Raw genomic sequence first — 11927 nt, forward strand, 5'->3', positions numbered from 1 at the left:
GAGCAGAGAAAGTCATATGAATCCAAGAGTCACGGAGTTGACTCTGTGTGCGCTTCTGGTCCCCTCTTCTCAGTAATGGGATAGTGAGACTGAAGGAGTTCAGAGAAGAGCAACAAGGGTGACTAAAGGCCAATGCCTTCTCTTGGAAGAACAACTGAGCCGGACAGGACTGCATGGCCTGGGAAGGAGATTATTTAGGAGGGAGGGTGATGCACATCTACAAAACCCTAAGTGCCGTGTAAAAGAACGGATGGGACTGATCACCTATTGTTGACTGGGAGGAATCAAACGAAGCTACTGGGAACCAGGTGCTTCACCCTCCCCGGGATCCCTCCCCACTCCAATGTTTCATGCAAGGAAAAAGGTGACCCGCTGAACTTTGCCAAAATATATTGGCTGCTGCAAGTTGGCATGAATTCAAGAGAAGACTGAATAAAATTCAGAGCAGAGATCTGTTTGGCTTGGTAAACATAGAGAAAACACATATAGCTGAGGAAATCCCCCAAACTAAATATAGTTGGAACCCAGGACAGTATTCAGGGGAAGTGCTTGCTCTTCCTGGCCTATGAGAACTGTGGCGAAAAAACTCGGGGTTGGAGGATCCTTGTTCTGACCTAGCATAGCCACTCTTGTATACTTACATTACAAATATCCAGTCTAATACAGGCACTTAATGCTACCACGTGTGCGGGAGCTCACACACATCCCAAAAAGAGCCGAGAGAAGTGTATCTTCATCATATAGGTCAGTCTGAGATTCTTCATCTAACAGTTAAACCCACTAAGCTCTGCGATTGATCCAACGCAGTGACATTTGGTTTGACAGTTGCATGTATACTTACATTACAAATATCCAGTCTAATACAGGCACTTAATGCTACCACGTGTGCGGGAGCTGGCACGCATCTGCCAAATAGCGTCGAGAAGTGTATCTTCATCATATAGGTCAGTCTGAGATTCTTCATCTAACAGTTAAACCCACTAAGCTCTGCGATTGATCCAACGCAGTGACATTTGGTTTGACAGTTGCAACTTCTGCTTTCATATCCATTTCCTTCTTTCTTGAATAGTCTGGTAACAACACAGTGAACATAAGGATGATTCCTCTCCTATACAATTTTAATATTCGCATTTGTCCTTCAATCTCTCTTCAGATAACTTAAAGTTGTTTTCCTTAAGTCTTTTAGGCAAGAATCTGCTTTCCCCACAACTTATGTGTATAACATTTTCCATTTTATTCCCTTTCACCTTCTTTTTCCTACAGAAGAGTTATTGAGCTAAAGCAAATTTCTTGCTTGTGTAACCTAAAGACTTTGACTCGTACGCACTGAAGCAGACATCTGCAGCACCTCAGGGCAGCACTGCTTCCAGGGGTCTGTCTGCTTAGAGGTGGCCCTTTACTTCATGCGGTGACAAACAGGAACATGTGACTCTTTTCCTGAGGTAGCAGCAAGTCACGGTCTGGTGTATCAGCTTACACTGCCACTCCAGAATCTGGGCTCAGCATGTTTATTATCCAAATAGTCCTTAAAGAAACATAAGGGTGGGGCATGACAAGGCTGCTACAAAGAACATATGGCCAATGCATGCTCTCTATGCAGAGGCCTAAGTGTCATTTGACAGTGACTCAGAAGGCCGTTTCTTATTCAGGCCACATTCTTTTAATATCAAAGTGCAAAGCCAGCTGTTAGGTAAGCTGATCAAAGCAAGAAATTGTGTAGCTAAGCAAGGAACCCACCCTTTGTCACATGCACAAAAAGGGTTAACAGCTCTCAAGCACAAAAATAATCCCGCTAAAGTTCAAGGTAAAAATCACAGATGTTAAGAGCCAGACAGTCATTCTGTCCCACTAGATCCTGGCTCGTAGACAGACAGTGCTCCTGCAGGTTTTTGGGTAGGCGCTCTGCCTCTCCGACTGCCAGTTGCTGGAGATCTCCAAGGAAGCCCATCTACACTGACGCTGGAGGGGATGCACCCAGCCCTCCAGACCCAAACAGCAATACTGACTGGTGTGAAGGGGCAGTGAACAGATAGGATTCCTTTTTGTCTCTACTTAGGGTAACAAAAATAGAGAATTCCCTGTGATTTTAGGAAACTACATACTTTACAAATGGGAGCTACATTCTATAAAGAAAGGCAATACACGCACATGGTGCTATATGATACTTGTATTTGGTTTTTTCCTTTTCTGGTATATGTCATAGCTTTAATATTGCTTTGTAAATATGTGGAAAAGCCTAAGGCTGTCCACAAGGCTTTCCAGCTGTCTAAGTCACTGTACAACTGTATATCCTTTTTTTACAACTGTATATCATGATCTGGCTTCATAGCTCAAAGGCACAAGTGTAGAGCTCTCATTTAAAAGAACAGGATTGGCCATAACAAGGTTGACTATGGGCAGTATATTCCCTGGCAAATAAAAAAAAAGTGGCAGCTGGTACAAAAAGTGTTAAAATAAACTTGGCAATGTACTTTACTGTTTCATAAGCAGCAACGGTATAATCTGCAATTAAATACCGCTTGCGTTATCAACACTTGTAGGCAGGATGTCACTGTTTATATGAGCAAGGATAAGTCTTCACAAAGAGTTTTGCACCCATAATTGAAGAGAATCCCTCAGGAATCAATGAAGATAAATGCTATTTGTCAGTTAAGCTGCTAGCTGTAGTACTCAAGATACTTATAATACATTTGAATTAGGAGATTAGCATTCAGATATTGAGATAAAGTACCAGAAAGAATGGAGGGGGAAAAAAAAAAATATTCTCTCTGTAGTCTTGTACCTGAACATTACTTGAAATACCACTCAGGAGAGCAGTTTATGGGTTCTTCCTTCCAAAGAGTCTTCAGACGCTGGGCCCAGGCAGTCAGCATCTCCTTCCTCTTCTCCTCAGAGACATACTCCGGAGCGAAGCAGATGTGAGGTGCAAGGACTTTGACACCACAAAAGTGCATGATTCCATGCTGGACTCAAAGCAAAGAAAGAAATGCCTCAGGAAATAGTTAGTCTCTCAATTCAAGAATGTGGAAGATTCAAATCTGAAACTGTTTTTCTGACCCAATGTAAGGCAGGTTTTCTAAACCTGTGCATTTATCAGAAGGGAAATAAATTGCAAAAGTTCATTACCTATCCTGGCAGTCATCGTTGAAGGCTAGGCATTAAGCAGAATGACATACAGTACACTGAAAAATAAGGTCAACTACATTTATTCTGCTCTGTGGAATTTATTTTTAAGTGCTCTTAAACCTACAGAACTGTTCTCTTCGGCTGCTGTATGCCATTAAATTTGCAAGGATAAGAGACAGCCTAAAGTTCATTGTACTGTTTGAATCTCCACAGATTGTTCCTGAACTGCAGTGTATTTCTCATCTACTTCTAAGTATTTTTTTTAACCTTTTGCCTCTGACAATCCTGAATGAAGGCTAGTGCCTTTCAAATCCACTCAACTTGCCATCTTCCCTATGTGTATTTCTGAATTCACAGTTGCGTTTCACGTTCTTTGTCACGTTGACTTGCAAGCTCTGCAGCTAGATAGCCTCACAAGGGCAGAGAGCTAGTAATCGCAATGGGTAGGAGACCCATTTTTAGTTTTAGAATTTAAGTGCATCCGTTGCATTATATCAAGAAGTAGCTGGCACAATTTGCCTTACCACCTAAATTTCTCAAAGCATGCTTGCTACTTCTGATAAAAGGGTAGCAATAAGAAAAGGCATGCTAACTTTCATATGCTTCATCATTAATGCCAGGATAATGTGCGACTCCCCTCCTGCCCCGCATCCTACATGAATCAGGTAGCTATGGGGAAAAGAAATCCTGCACGCTACGGCTAAAGGAAATCCTGTAACACCAGAGAAACTTAAAAGGCTGACAGTATAAGCTTTCTCCAGATCCCAGTCTGGAGGAAGGGGCACAAAACAACTTTAAAACTCTGTGAATTTTTAAAGTAGCCTCAGGATTTTAGGGCCCAATTTATAACCTGCAGATGCTTGGAATTGACAACTTAATTCGTTCTTATTATATTATGTTTCATATAAAATAAACAATAATACAACTGTTAAAAATAATTGGAATAATAAAAATTAAGGCAAACAACAACCAAATATTCATATATTATACCTGCATGGGCCACAGGAGATAGCGAATATCACCACTGATACCTCCTTTTGCATACATCTCTCTGCTTCCTCCAGTGGTGAAAGAAAACAGGGCTAATTTGTTCTAGAATTAAGAAAGCAGCGCTTGAGTTAGGCATGTTTAAAGAAGAGTGGCTGAATAGTTCAAGAGATATTCAGGGGAACCTGGACAGCATAAATTTCTAGAGGAGGTGGTGTCCTCTTCTTTCCCAGACCTTATGTGTAGTGGCAGCTCTGAGGCAAAGATTAATGACATACAAATAGACAGTGGAGTGTGTGTCACGCCTTTGGGCAGAGACAGGTTAAAAAGAAAAGGAATTATATGTCTGACACCCTTGCATGAAGCAGGGCTCACCCTTGTTCTCCCCTGTGCAATGTTTGGAGAACTGTGGCTGGAAAGCACTCTGTTACTGAGAATATCTTTATTCCTATCCTTCCTGAATGCAGAAATTGAATGCTACAGTTCCCCTTCAAAATTGGGCTTGCTTGTCCCTTGCCAAGGAATAATTTGAGAGCAAATAGTCCTCAGGTGTTCTAAACCCCTGTGTTTCTTCTGCTTCTGTAACTATGGTATTAGCCACGGGCTTGTGCTCAGCTTCTATCCTCTCAGTTTTAGCTGCCGTAATTGAAATAACATTTTTCTAGTGCAGTACCCAAACTGCCTTGAGCCTGCACTCAGCATGCAGCTATGATCATTGGGGATTACTCCTGTTCATCTCAGTGAGGCAGCCATTTCTGAAATTTAAACGAACTGGAATGTTTCAATTGTTAAGAAGATCAGAAATTACAGAGATTAATATGCAGCGAACATAAATGTGAAACTAATATTGATTGTTTCTGGATGCTGCAGCTGTAATCAAATACGATCCATCAGACAGTGGGCCAAATTTTCCAGGGATATTCCCAGTGCCATGGAAAATTAAAAATTTGTGAATTGTCATCTAGAGATACTGATCTTGCCTAATTTATAAGCTACAGAGAAGAAAAGGTTGAAAGGAGATAGTTGGGACAGAGGCTCGTGCACTGGGTATTTCAGGTTTCTGATTGAGTTTTATCATTTAATTCCAATCTTTGACATCTAATCCCAGAACAGGATCTTGTCACCTATTCTAGTATGTCACTCATTACAGATTTGTGCAGTCCTACGGTGGTGGTAAGAATGACAGACTATAGTTTTAGGAAATGGATCGATTTAAACTGTTTGCAAGCTGTATGCCATCCCAGTGCACTCTGATACACCTATAAAGCCCATTTTGTAGGCCAACTAAAAATCTCTAGGAGGTTGCTTAAATCTTTAGGAACCACTGCATTCTCCTTATTGTACTACCTTTCTGACAGTTTTAACAAGCCAGAAAGTTACTCAACATGTTACCGAAGCATTATTTCAGGAGAGCGTAAAGTGACAGCTTTAAACAAATATAATGGAAAAGGAAGACCAATAGCCTCAAGAGCATTGTGCAAACCTTGATCTTAATAAAACAATCTCAAAAACCTACCTTGAGCAAACCAGAATCATAACAGTTTGGAAATTCGTGAGCAAATCCTTGGACCAAGACTCTGTCCATCCAGCCCTTCATGATTGCTGGCATGCTGAACCAATATAAGGGAAACTAGGCAAAAAGTAAATTACCTCGTTAGCACAGAGAGTACAGGCCATCCTTAGGCCTGGTCTACAGGCCAAATCCTATTCTCTTAATCTGTTCCGGATCTTGTACATACCTTCTTCCAGCTCTCTGTCAGGAGAGGCAGTAACTATGCTTGGCAAAAATAACTGAAGTTCTCTCTGTTTGTAGTAGTCTCAGGTACATACCCGAGCATCTATAGCACACTAACACGATGGTGAATGTGAGGGCTTCCACACAAATTAAAGTTGGAATATCATGAAGCAGGAAGGTGCCATTTAATTCAAACTTAAGACTGTACAGAATTGTGTCTCCTATTGCTGAAATGCAAAAGGAACATAGGATCTAATGGAGAATGTGGCCAAAATGCATACAGAGAGCCTTATTACCAGGACTGACATCTGGTGATCAGTTCTGATTTGACAGTCTGTTGACAAATGCCATGGGATCTTAAGAAAGACTGTCTTTCACACCCTGCTGCCATGATGACCCTGAATCACTTTATTGAGAAGAAAACTTCTTCTTTAACAGTAGGACCTTCTGTTTCTAGATCCTCCAGTTACCCCATGTGACTACAGCCTAAAGCTATCGTCTTATTTGCATTATCTTGAATGCTTTACGGACTCCTATTCTAGGATGCATCGCTACCCCTAAACCTTTGTACACACTGCAGTACAGAAGAAATTCAGTAAAAGCTTAACCACGTGTGGCTTAATTCAAGATGAAAACAATGTGGAAACTGGGCAATCACCACTGTCTCTAAAAATGGTGAGTTCAGTCTGTTGTAAATTTTAAATTACTTTATGGTGTCTTTCAGAGGCTTTTTCCTTTCTTATTTTTTTCTGCACCAGAACATACTCAACTCTTCATAGCATTCTACAGACAGAAAGTAGAAAGCAACCACTTCCTTCGGGGGATGTTTTACTATACTTATCTCAGAAGCAATAGTGTAAAAATGATGAAGACTTACAGTGAAATGCTTAACTGAGATATGGTCACATCCTAAATTTCATCTAGAATCGGACAGTGGAATACATACAGGCTATGCCTAAGGCCAACAGTCACACAGGCACACACAGAAATGTAAGGCTAGTATTGCCTTATATAGTACTTCTGGGACTTGTAGACACCGAGGACAGAGGTGGCACAGTGGGGACCGGAGATGGGGTTTAATGATCCATTAGCAAGTCCAGATAGAGCTTCTGCAACTCAGCAATAAATGAGGACAGGCCGGTGGGGGAGGTCCAAGTTCCCCGAGCCTGCTGGCTGCTCCCAGCTGCTTGCCCAGAAAATAAGCCTTGCCCTGCTTTCTGCCAGCCTGCCTGACATCCGTGGTCATGTATATGCATCCAGATATTAAGTTTGGCCCAGTGTTGGTGAATGAGTGGATTTGCTGTCTTTTCAGTTGTGCTACTGAATTACTGGATTTGCTGTTGTAATGACCCGCATAATTGTACTACTGATCTGTATTTGTTACTGTACCATTACTTAGAGATAAAGTGTTTATTCCTAAAGCTGTTGGTCTGGTGTCTGTTACTGTATCCCAAACCTATAACTTGGCGGGGCTGCCTTAAGCCCTTACGCACATTTCTGCCTGCCAATCTGTGTTTGCTTTGTGTGAGCTCCAAGACAAAGGGATAGTATCGGGCTGCCTGATAACATGGCATGGTTCTCATATTGAGAATTATAGTATTATTTTGCACTCAATACTTTCTGGTCTGAGTTGCTCAATGCAATCGATTTGGACCAGTCTTCACAAAACCCATGCAATCAGACTTACTTTTGAATATTAATTTTTAAGTGAAGCACTGCTGTGAATTTTACTCAGGTATTTTAAGGTTCTAATTTCAGATGCCTTCCTACTCCTCAAAAATGCCAGCATGGAGCCATTATTTTTATGAAAAATTCATACTGTGCTAGCACGAATAATGCTTACACATGATCTGGTATTTCTGATATTTTCTAAAATCCACATCCTATCAGAATAAACCTGACACCTTGAAATTGCTACGCTGGATACAGACTGTTTTGTGTTGATGGCAGAGCTACTGCCTCTTTTTACTCTGGCTAGATTCAATGTTCCTAATGCAATCTATAATTTTCTCACCTACTATTGCTTTTCTTTTGTTCAACCCTGTACATTACAACTGAAGTCTTTTAACACAATTTAAAATAATGACCTGAAAAATCAGTAAGTCTGCTTCCTGCACCTTCTTTTGCTCTTCAATCAGGTCACTGGACAAACCTCCTCTTTTGTAAGCTTCCCATGTCTCCACGCCGTAATTGAACTCTTCTGAGTTATGCAAGCAACCTGTGGGTAGAAGTGAACAGTCATTGCTTGCCTTGTTTCTAGCATCATAGCCAGATAAGAATTAAATACAGGTTACAATCTACAGTTCTAAATTGAGTTACTGCTTTCCATTTTTTCCCCACTTCCTTCTTTTTTTTTTTTTGGTGGATATTCAGCATCATCACAGCTGATGGTGATTTGATTTTAAACTGGAGAGGAATGTAGTGTCTGAGAGTACTACAACTTTTGCCTTTCTGTAGCAACATATGAAGCGCAGTAAGAGGACCTAAGCTTGGCTCAAGACTCTGGTGATGCAGGTGGATGATTTAGGAGGATTTAAGAGAATTTTGCTAATTGCCCTGCCTCTGCATTAGGGATTACTGAAACCACCACGCAGTCACAAGCACTATGTAGCTGCTTTTCAGCCTCTGTAACTGGGAAACTCATCAGGGCCTGGGGAACCAGTATTGGCCGGCTCTGCTGACTCCACTACAGTTGGGTGAGCTGATTCATGTATGGCTGAATCAGACACATACATTCATTCTGCTGATTCAACTAGTAGACCATCAATCTCTAGCAGAAGAGAGAGGCAGTAGCCTCATGAACTAAACTCTAGCAAGTCACAGAATGGTTCTGAAGGCATTTCTCACCCATGAGAAATGGACTTCAGAGATTGATTGTGGACACGTGTTAACGCGTTTTTCCCTCTCAGTAATGTCACTATGAGACCAGGTTCGTATTCAGGCATGGACTTTTCGAAATGCTTATGTCTGGTCATTAATAAGTTTCTTCTTGTTTTTGCCAGTGCTTGCACTGGACCTGTGCTATTTCTTTTTGATTCTTGTTTTAAAGAAAGAGAGTTTCAGCCGTCGCAGATCATGTTATGGCTTTGTGTTTCCTAACCTGGAAAAATACTGGGGCTAAATGCTAGTAAGAGCACAGTGAAAATATCACATAAACCTAACAAGAGCATCACAGTTTTTCTCAAGTCTTAACTGCATCATCTAGTCATTTTTAGTAATCATATTGTCTGCTTCAAGGTCATCAGGAGGTGTCAAGACAACTCAAAAGCCCAAGCACTTAAGTGACTGGAGCTAACTGGCAGAAAGCATTTGTAGTCTTCGTTAAGAGAAGGTGGTTCGTAGAATGTCTCTGCAGCTGACTGCAAATACTGTAATAATATTTTCCCTCACTCACTTTAGTCTAAAGGCAAAACACCATTTCACAAATCCGTACTATACAGATATTTCATTTTTCTGACTGAGGGGCCATTTCTAGTGATCAGATTTATTTAAATAAAGATGATACTTGTTGGGTTCCTACACTGACATTTCTTAGTCAATGCTAATAGAAAATAAAAAGCTGGGTCTTGTTAGTTAAGGGATATTTGTACAAAATAATAGCAACTATTTTTCTGAGTGCACCTAAGAGCATGATTCTGGATTGTTAATGCAGCAGGATAGACAAGGTGAAAGTTTGTCTCGTCGTTATTGTTGAAAAAAGTGTATTTTGGCTGGTCTCACCAACAATGTCATTTCTTGTTGCTCTTGGCTCGAACTGCATGGCATATAAATCAGACACTGTGACACTGCAGCCCTGCTTGCTCAATTCTTCTACAGCAACCCTCTTCAAAGATCCGTTCAAGGACTTGGGCTCTTGATGTGCATAGACTATCAGGACTTTTCTCCCTGGAGGCAGAGAGAAAAACAGAAGATACCTTTGAGTATAGGAGGCAGATATGAAACAGTTTGTGGAGCCGGGGCCTGGTCCTTCATTTTTCTGTAGTGTGTTTTCCCAGCGGCACAAAACTAGTGAAACCAGAATGACAGTGGCAGCATTTGACTCCTGCTCGGCAGCAATGAGTGACTCATGAGGAACTAATCAGTGAATACCCCCAACCCAGCAATTTTGTGCTACACTGGGCTTTCCTAGGTGGAACTCAGTGGACAGTGGGTGCGTTTCCACAGCAGGTCACACTGCTCTACATCAGCAGAAGCCAGTCCCTCCTCTTGAGTCAGCATTTGTGTTTATCCGATTCCACTACCCTCCCCCAAAAAACTCACACATCCACAGAAGAAGAAAAAAAAAAAAGCTGTCTGCTGGTTTAGCTCCTTAGGCTGGGTCAGACAAGCTAAGCACAAGCGTGAGGGGCGGGCTGGGATCAAAGCAGTGCCAGCTTAGATTCCCTCAAAATGTTGTGGAAACAACTTCTGAGAGCTCAGAGCATCTTCCTTACTGCAACGTGGGATCCCCTCATCTTCCAGTTCAGTGCTGCGGAAGTGACAACATCAGGGTAGATGTTTAAGATGCCACGATCCCACTTCAGCATCATCACAGCGACTTCAGTAGAAAGCAATATGATTTTTTTCTTAGATGTGGGAGTGAGCTGTCTAGTGTATCTCAAGCTGCTGACAAAGTGGATTTAAGGTAAGCTGAGTGGCAATACAGATACGTTGGGATGGAGCTTCTTAAACTGATGTAACAAGGTGTATCAGAGCTTACTTGTTCAAAATTTTCTTATACATAGGCCATTCAATTTTAATAATTCTCTAAAAAAATCATTCATCACTGAACACAAGGGAAAGGTGAAATACTTTTATGGGGTAGTAGTTGTTTATGCATAAACACTACAGAGAGGGAAATTTCCAGGGACTACTGAAAATGACTGGATCTGCAAAACATGCAGCTCTTGGTTCCTAACAGCCGACACAAAAACTCAGGCATCTCCTGAGTTCAGTTTCTCCAGGGGACACAGAAGCTGTACGGCCCAGAGCACCAGCAGGGTGACAGGTAAGTTTAAGGTGTCAGAGCTAATTAATAGAACCCGAGCTGAATGCTTGAAGAAACAATACTTCATTTTTAACCTAAATTATAAGGGCTTATTATTTCTCCAGTGTGCATAGCATCCATGAAACAACAGCTTTGCCAAAAGTCTATTAAAATTTGTGGTCAAACGCTATCATAAATTTAACACGTGTATAAACTATTTAAACCCCTGCTCCATAACTTATTCTGGAATATCAAGAGCAGTTACCTCTTTGCTGTTGCTGCTAACTCTCAGCAAACAGGTGGTTCAGTGGCTGGACCTGACGCAATCTCACAGGTGCAACAAGATTAATCCTGCAAGCTGCTGGTTTGTTCCCATTCCAGTGGAGCTGAGGGCACTCAGAGACAGTGTTCAGAGAGACTGGAGTTTTCAAAGGCATCACTTACCGAAGTAATTTCAGTCATTTGAAAAAGTAATACCTCAGTATCCCAACTAAACGTTACAGATATGCCACATACCAGCGTGCCCAGGCCTGAAGCGAACAGTATTTTTATTAGTATTTGTTCTTACCTGCCATTTTCTGGAAGCACCGAGTAGCTTCTGTCTCGGGAATCTGTTATGGCCTGTGAACTCAACCGACAAATTTGCTTATGTGAGAAACATCAGGAAAAGGCACAAGGAAAACCGCTGTTTCAGTAGGAAATGTACCGTTCTGTGTGGACGCGAAGGGGCTGCGAGGGGAGAACGCTGTGTGAGCGCCCGTGTGCGTGTGTATGCACAGGCGTGCGCTGCAGCGGCGCGACCCGCCGGAGGACGAGGGCGTGCCGGGCCGTAAGCGTTGTCCTGCGGTGACTTTCGGCGGCTGAAGGACTCGCCGCCGGCGGGAGGGGCGAGCTCCGCACGCCGCCCCACGCTCGGCTTCACCCAGCTCTCGGCCGGGAGTGTCGAGCGTGGGTTCGCCGCCGGACTAGCGCCCAGCGGCTATCGCACACCCGCTTCGCCCAGGGACTGAACGGCGCATCGGAGCGCCTCCCCGGAGAAAGAGCTGGGCGCTGCTCCTGTTTTTCGTGCTACCCGCTAAAAACCGGTTTCAAAACGACTCGCGACCCCCCCCG

General features: G+C 42.4%; 1 protein-coding gene across 4 annotated transcripts; it reads right to left on the reverse strand.

Moving 5' to 3' along the window:
- Positions 1 to 1211: 1211 nt before the first annotated feature.
- Positions 1212 to 11596, reverse strand: NQO2 (NAD(P)H quinone dehydrogenase 2). 4 transcript variants are annotated; one of them, XM_019472046.1, is made up of 7 exons: positions 11383 to 11595; positions 9569 to 9733; positions 7936 to 8066; positions 5630 to 5743; positions 4117 to 4218; positions 2783 to 2963; positions 1212 to 1525 (listed from the first exon to the last, which is right to left on the reverse strand). In XM_019472046.1, the coding sequence occupies exons 1-6, from the start codon at positions 11387 to 11389 to the stop codon at positions 2790 to 2792; spliced, it is 693 nt and encodes a 230-aa protein (XP_019327591.1). In that variant the 5' UTR covers positions 11390 to 11595; the 3' UTR covers positions 1212 to 1525; positions 2783 to 2789. The 4 variants fall into 4 exon arrangements, with proteins under 4 accessions (XP_019327591.1, XP_019327590.1, XP_009277463.2 ...); XM_019472045.1 differs by lacking the exon at positions 1212 to 1525 and adding an exon at positions 2155 to 2408; XM_009279188.2 differs by lacking the exon at positions 1212 to 1525 and having other exon boundaries at positions 2155 to 2963; positions 11383 to 11594.
- Between the last annotated feature and the right edge of the window lie 331 nt (positions 11597 to 11927).

This window comes from Aptenodytes forsteri, unplaced genomic scaffold, assembly GCF_000699145.1.
Source record: "Aptenodytes forsteri isolate BGI_AS27 unplaced genomic scaffold, ASM69914v1 Scaffold81, whole genome shotgun sequence".
NCBI classification, from domain to species: Eukaryota; Metazoa; Chordata; class Aves; order Sphenisciformes; family Spheniscidae; genus Aptenodytes; species Aptenodytes forsteri.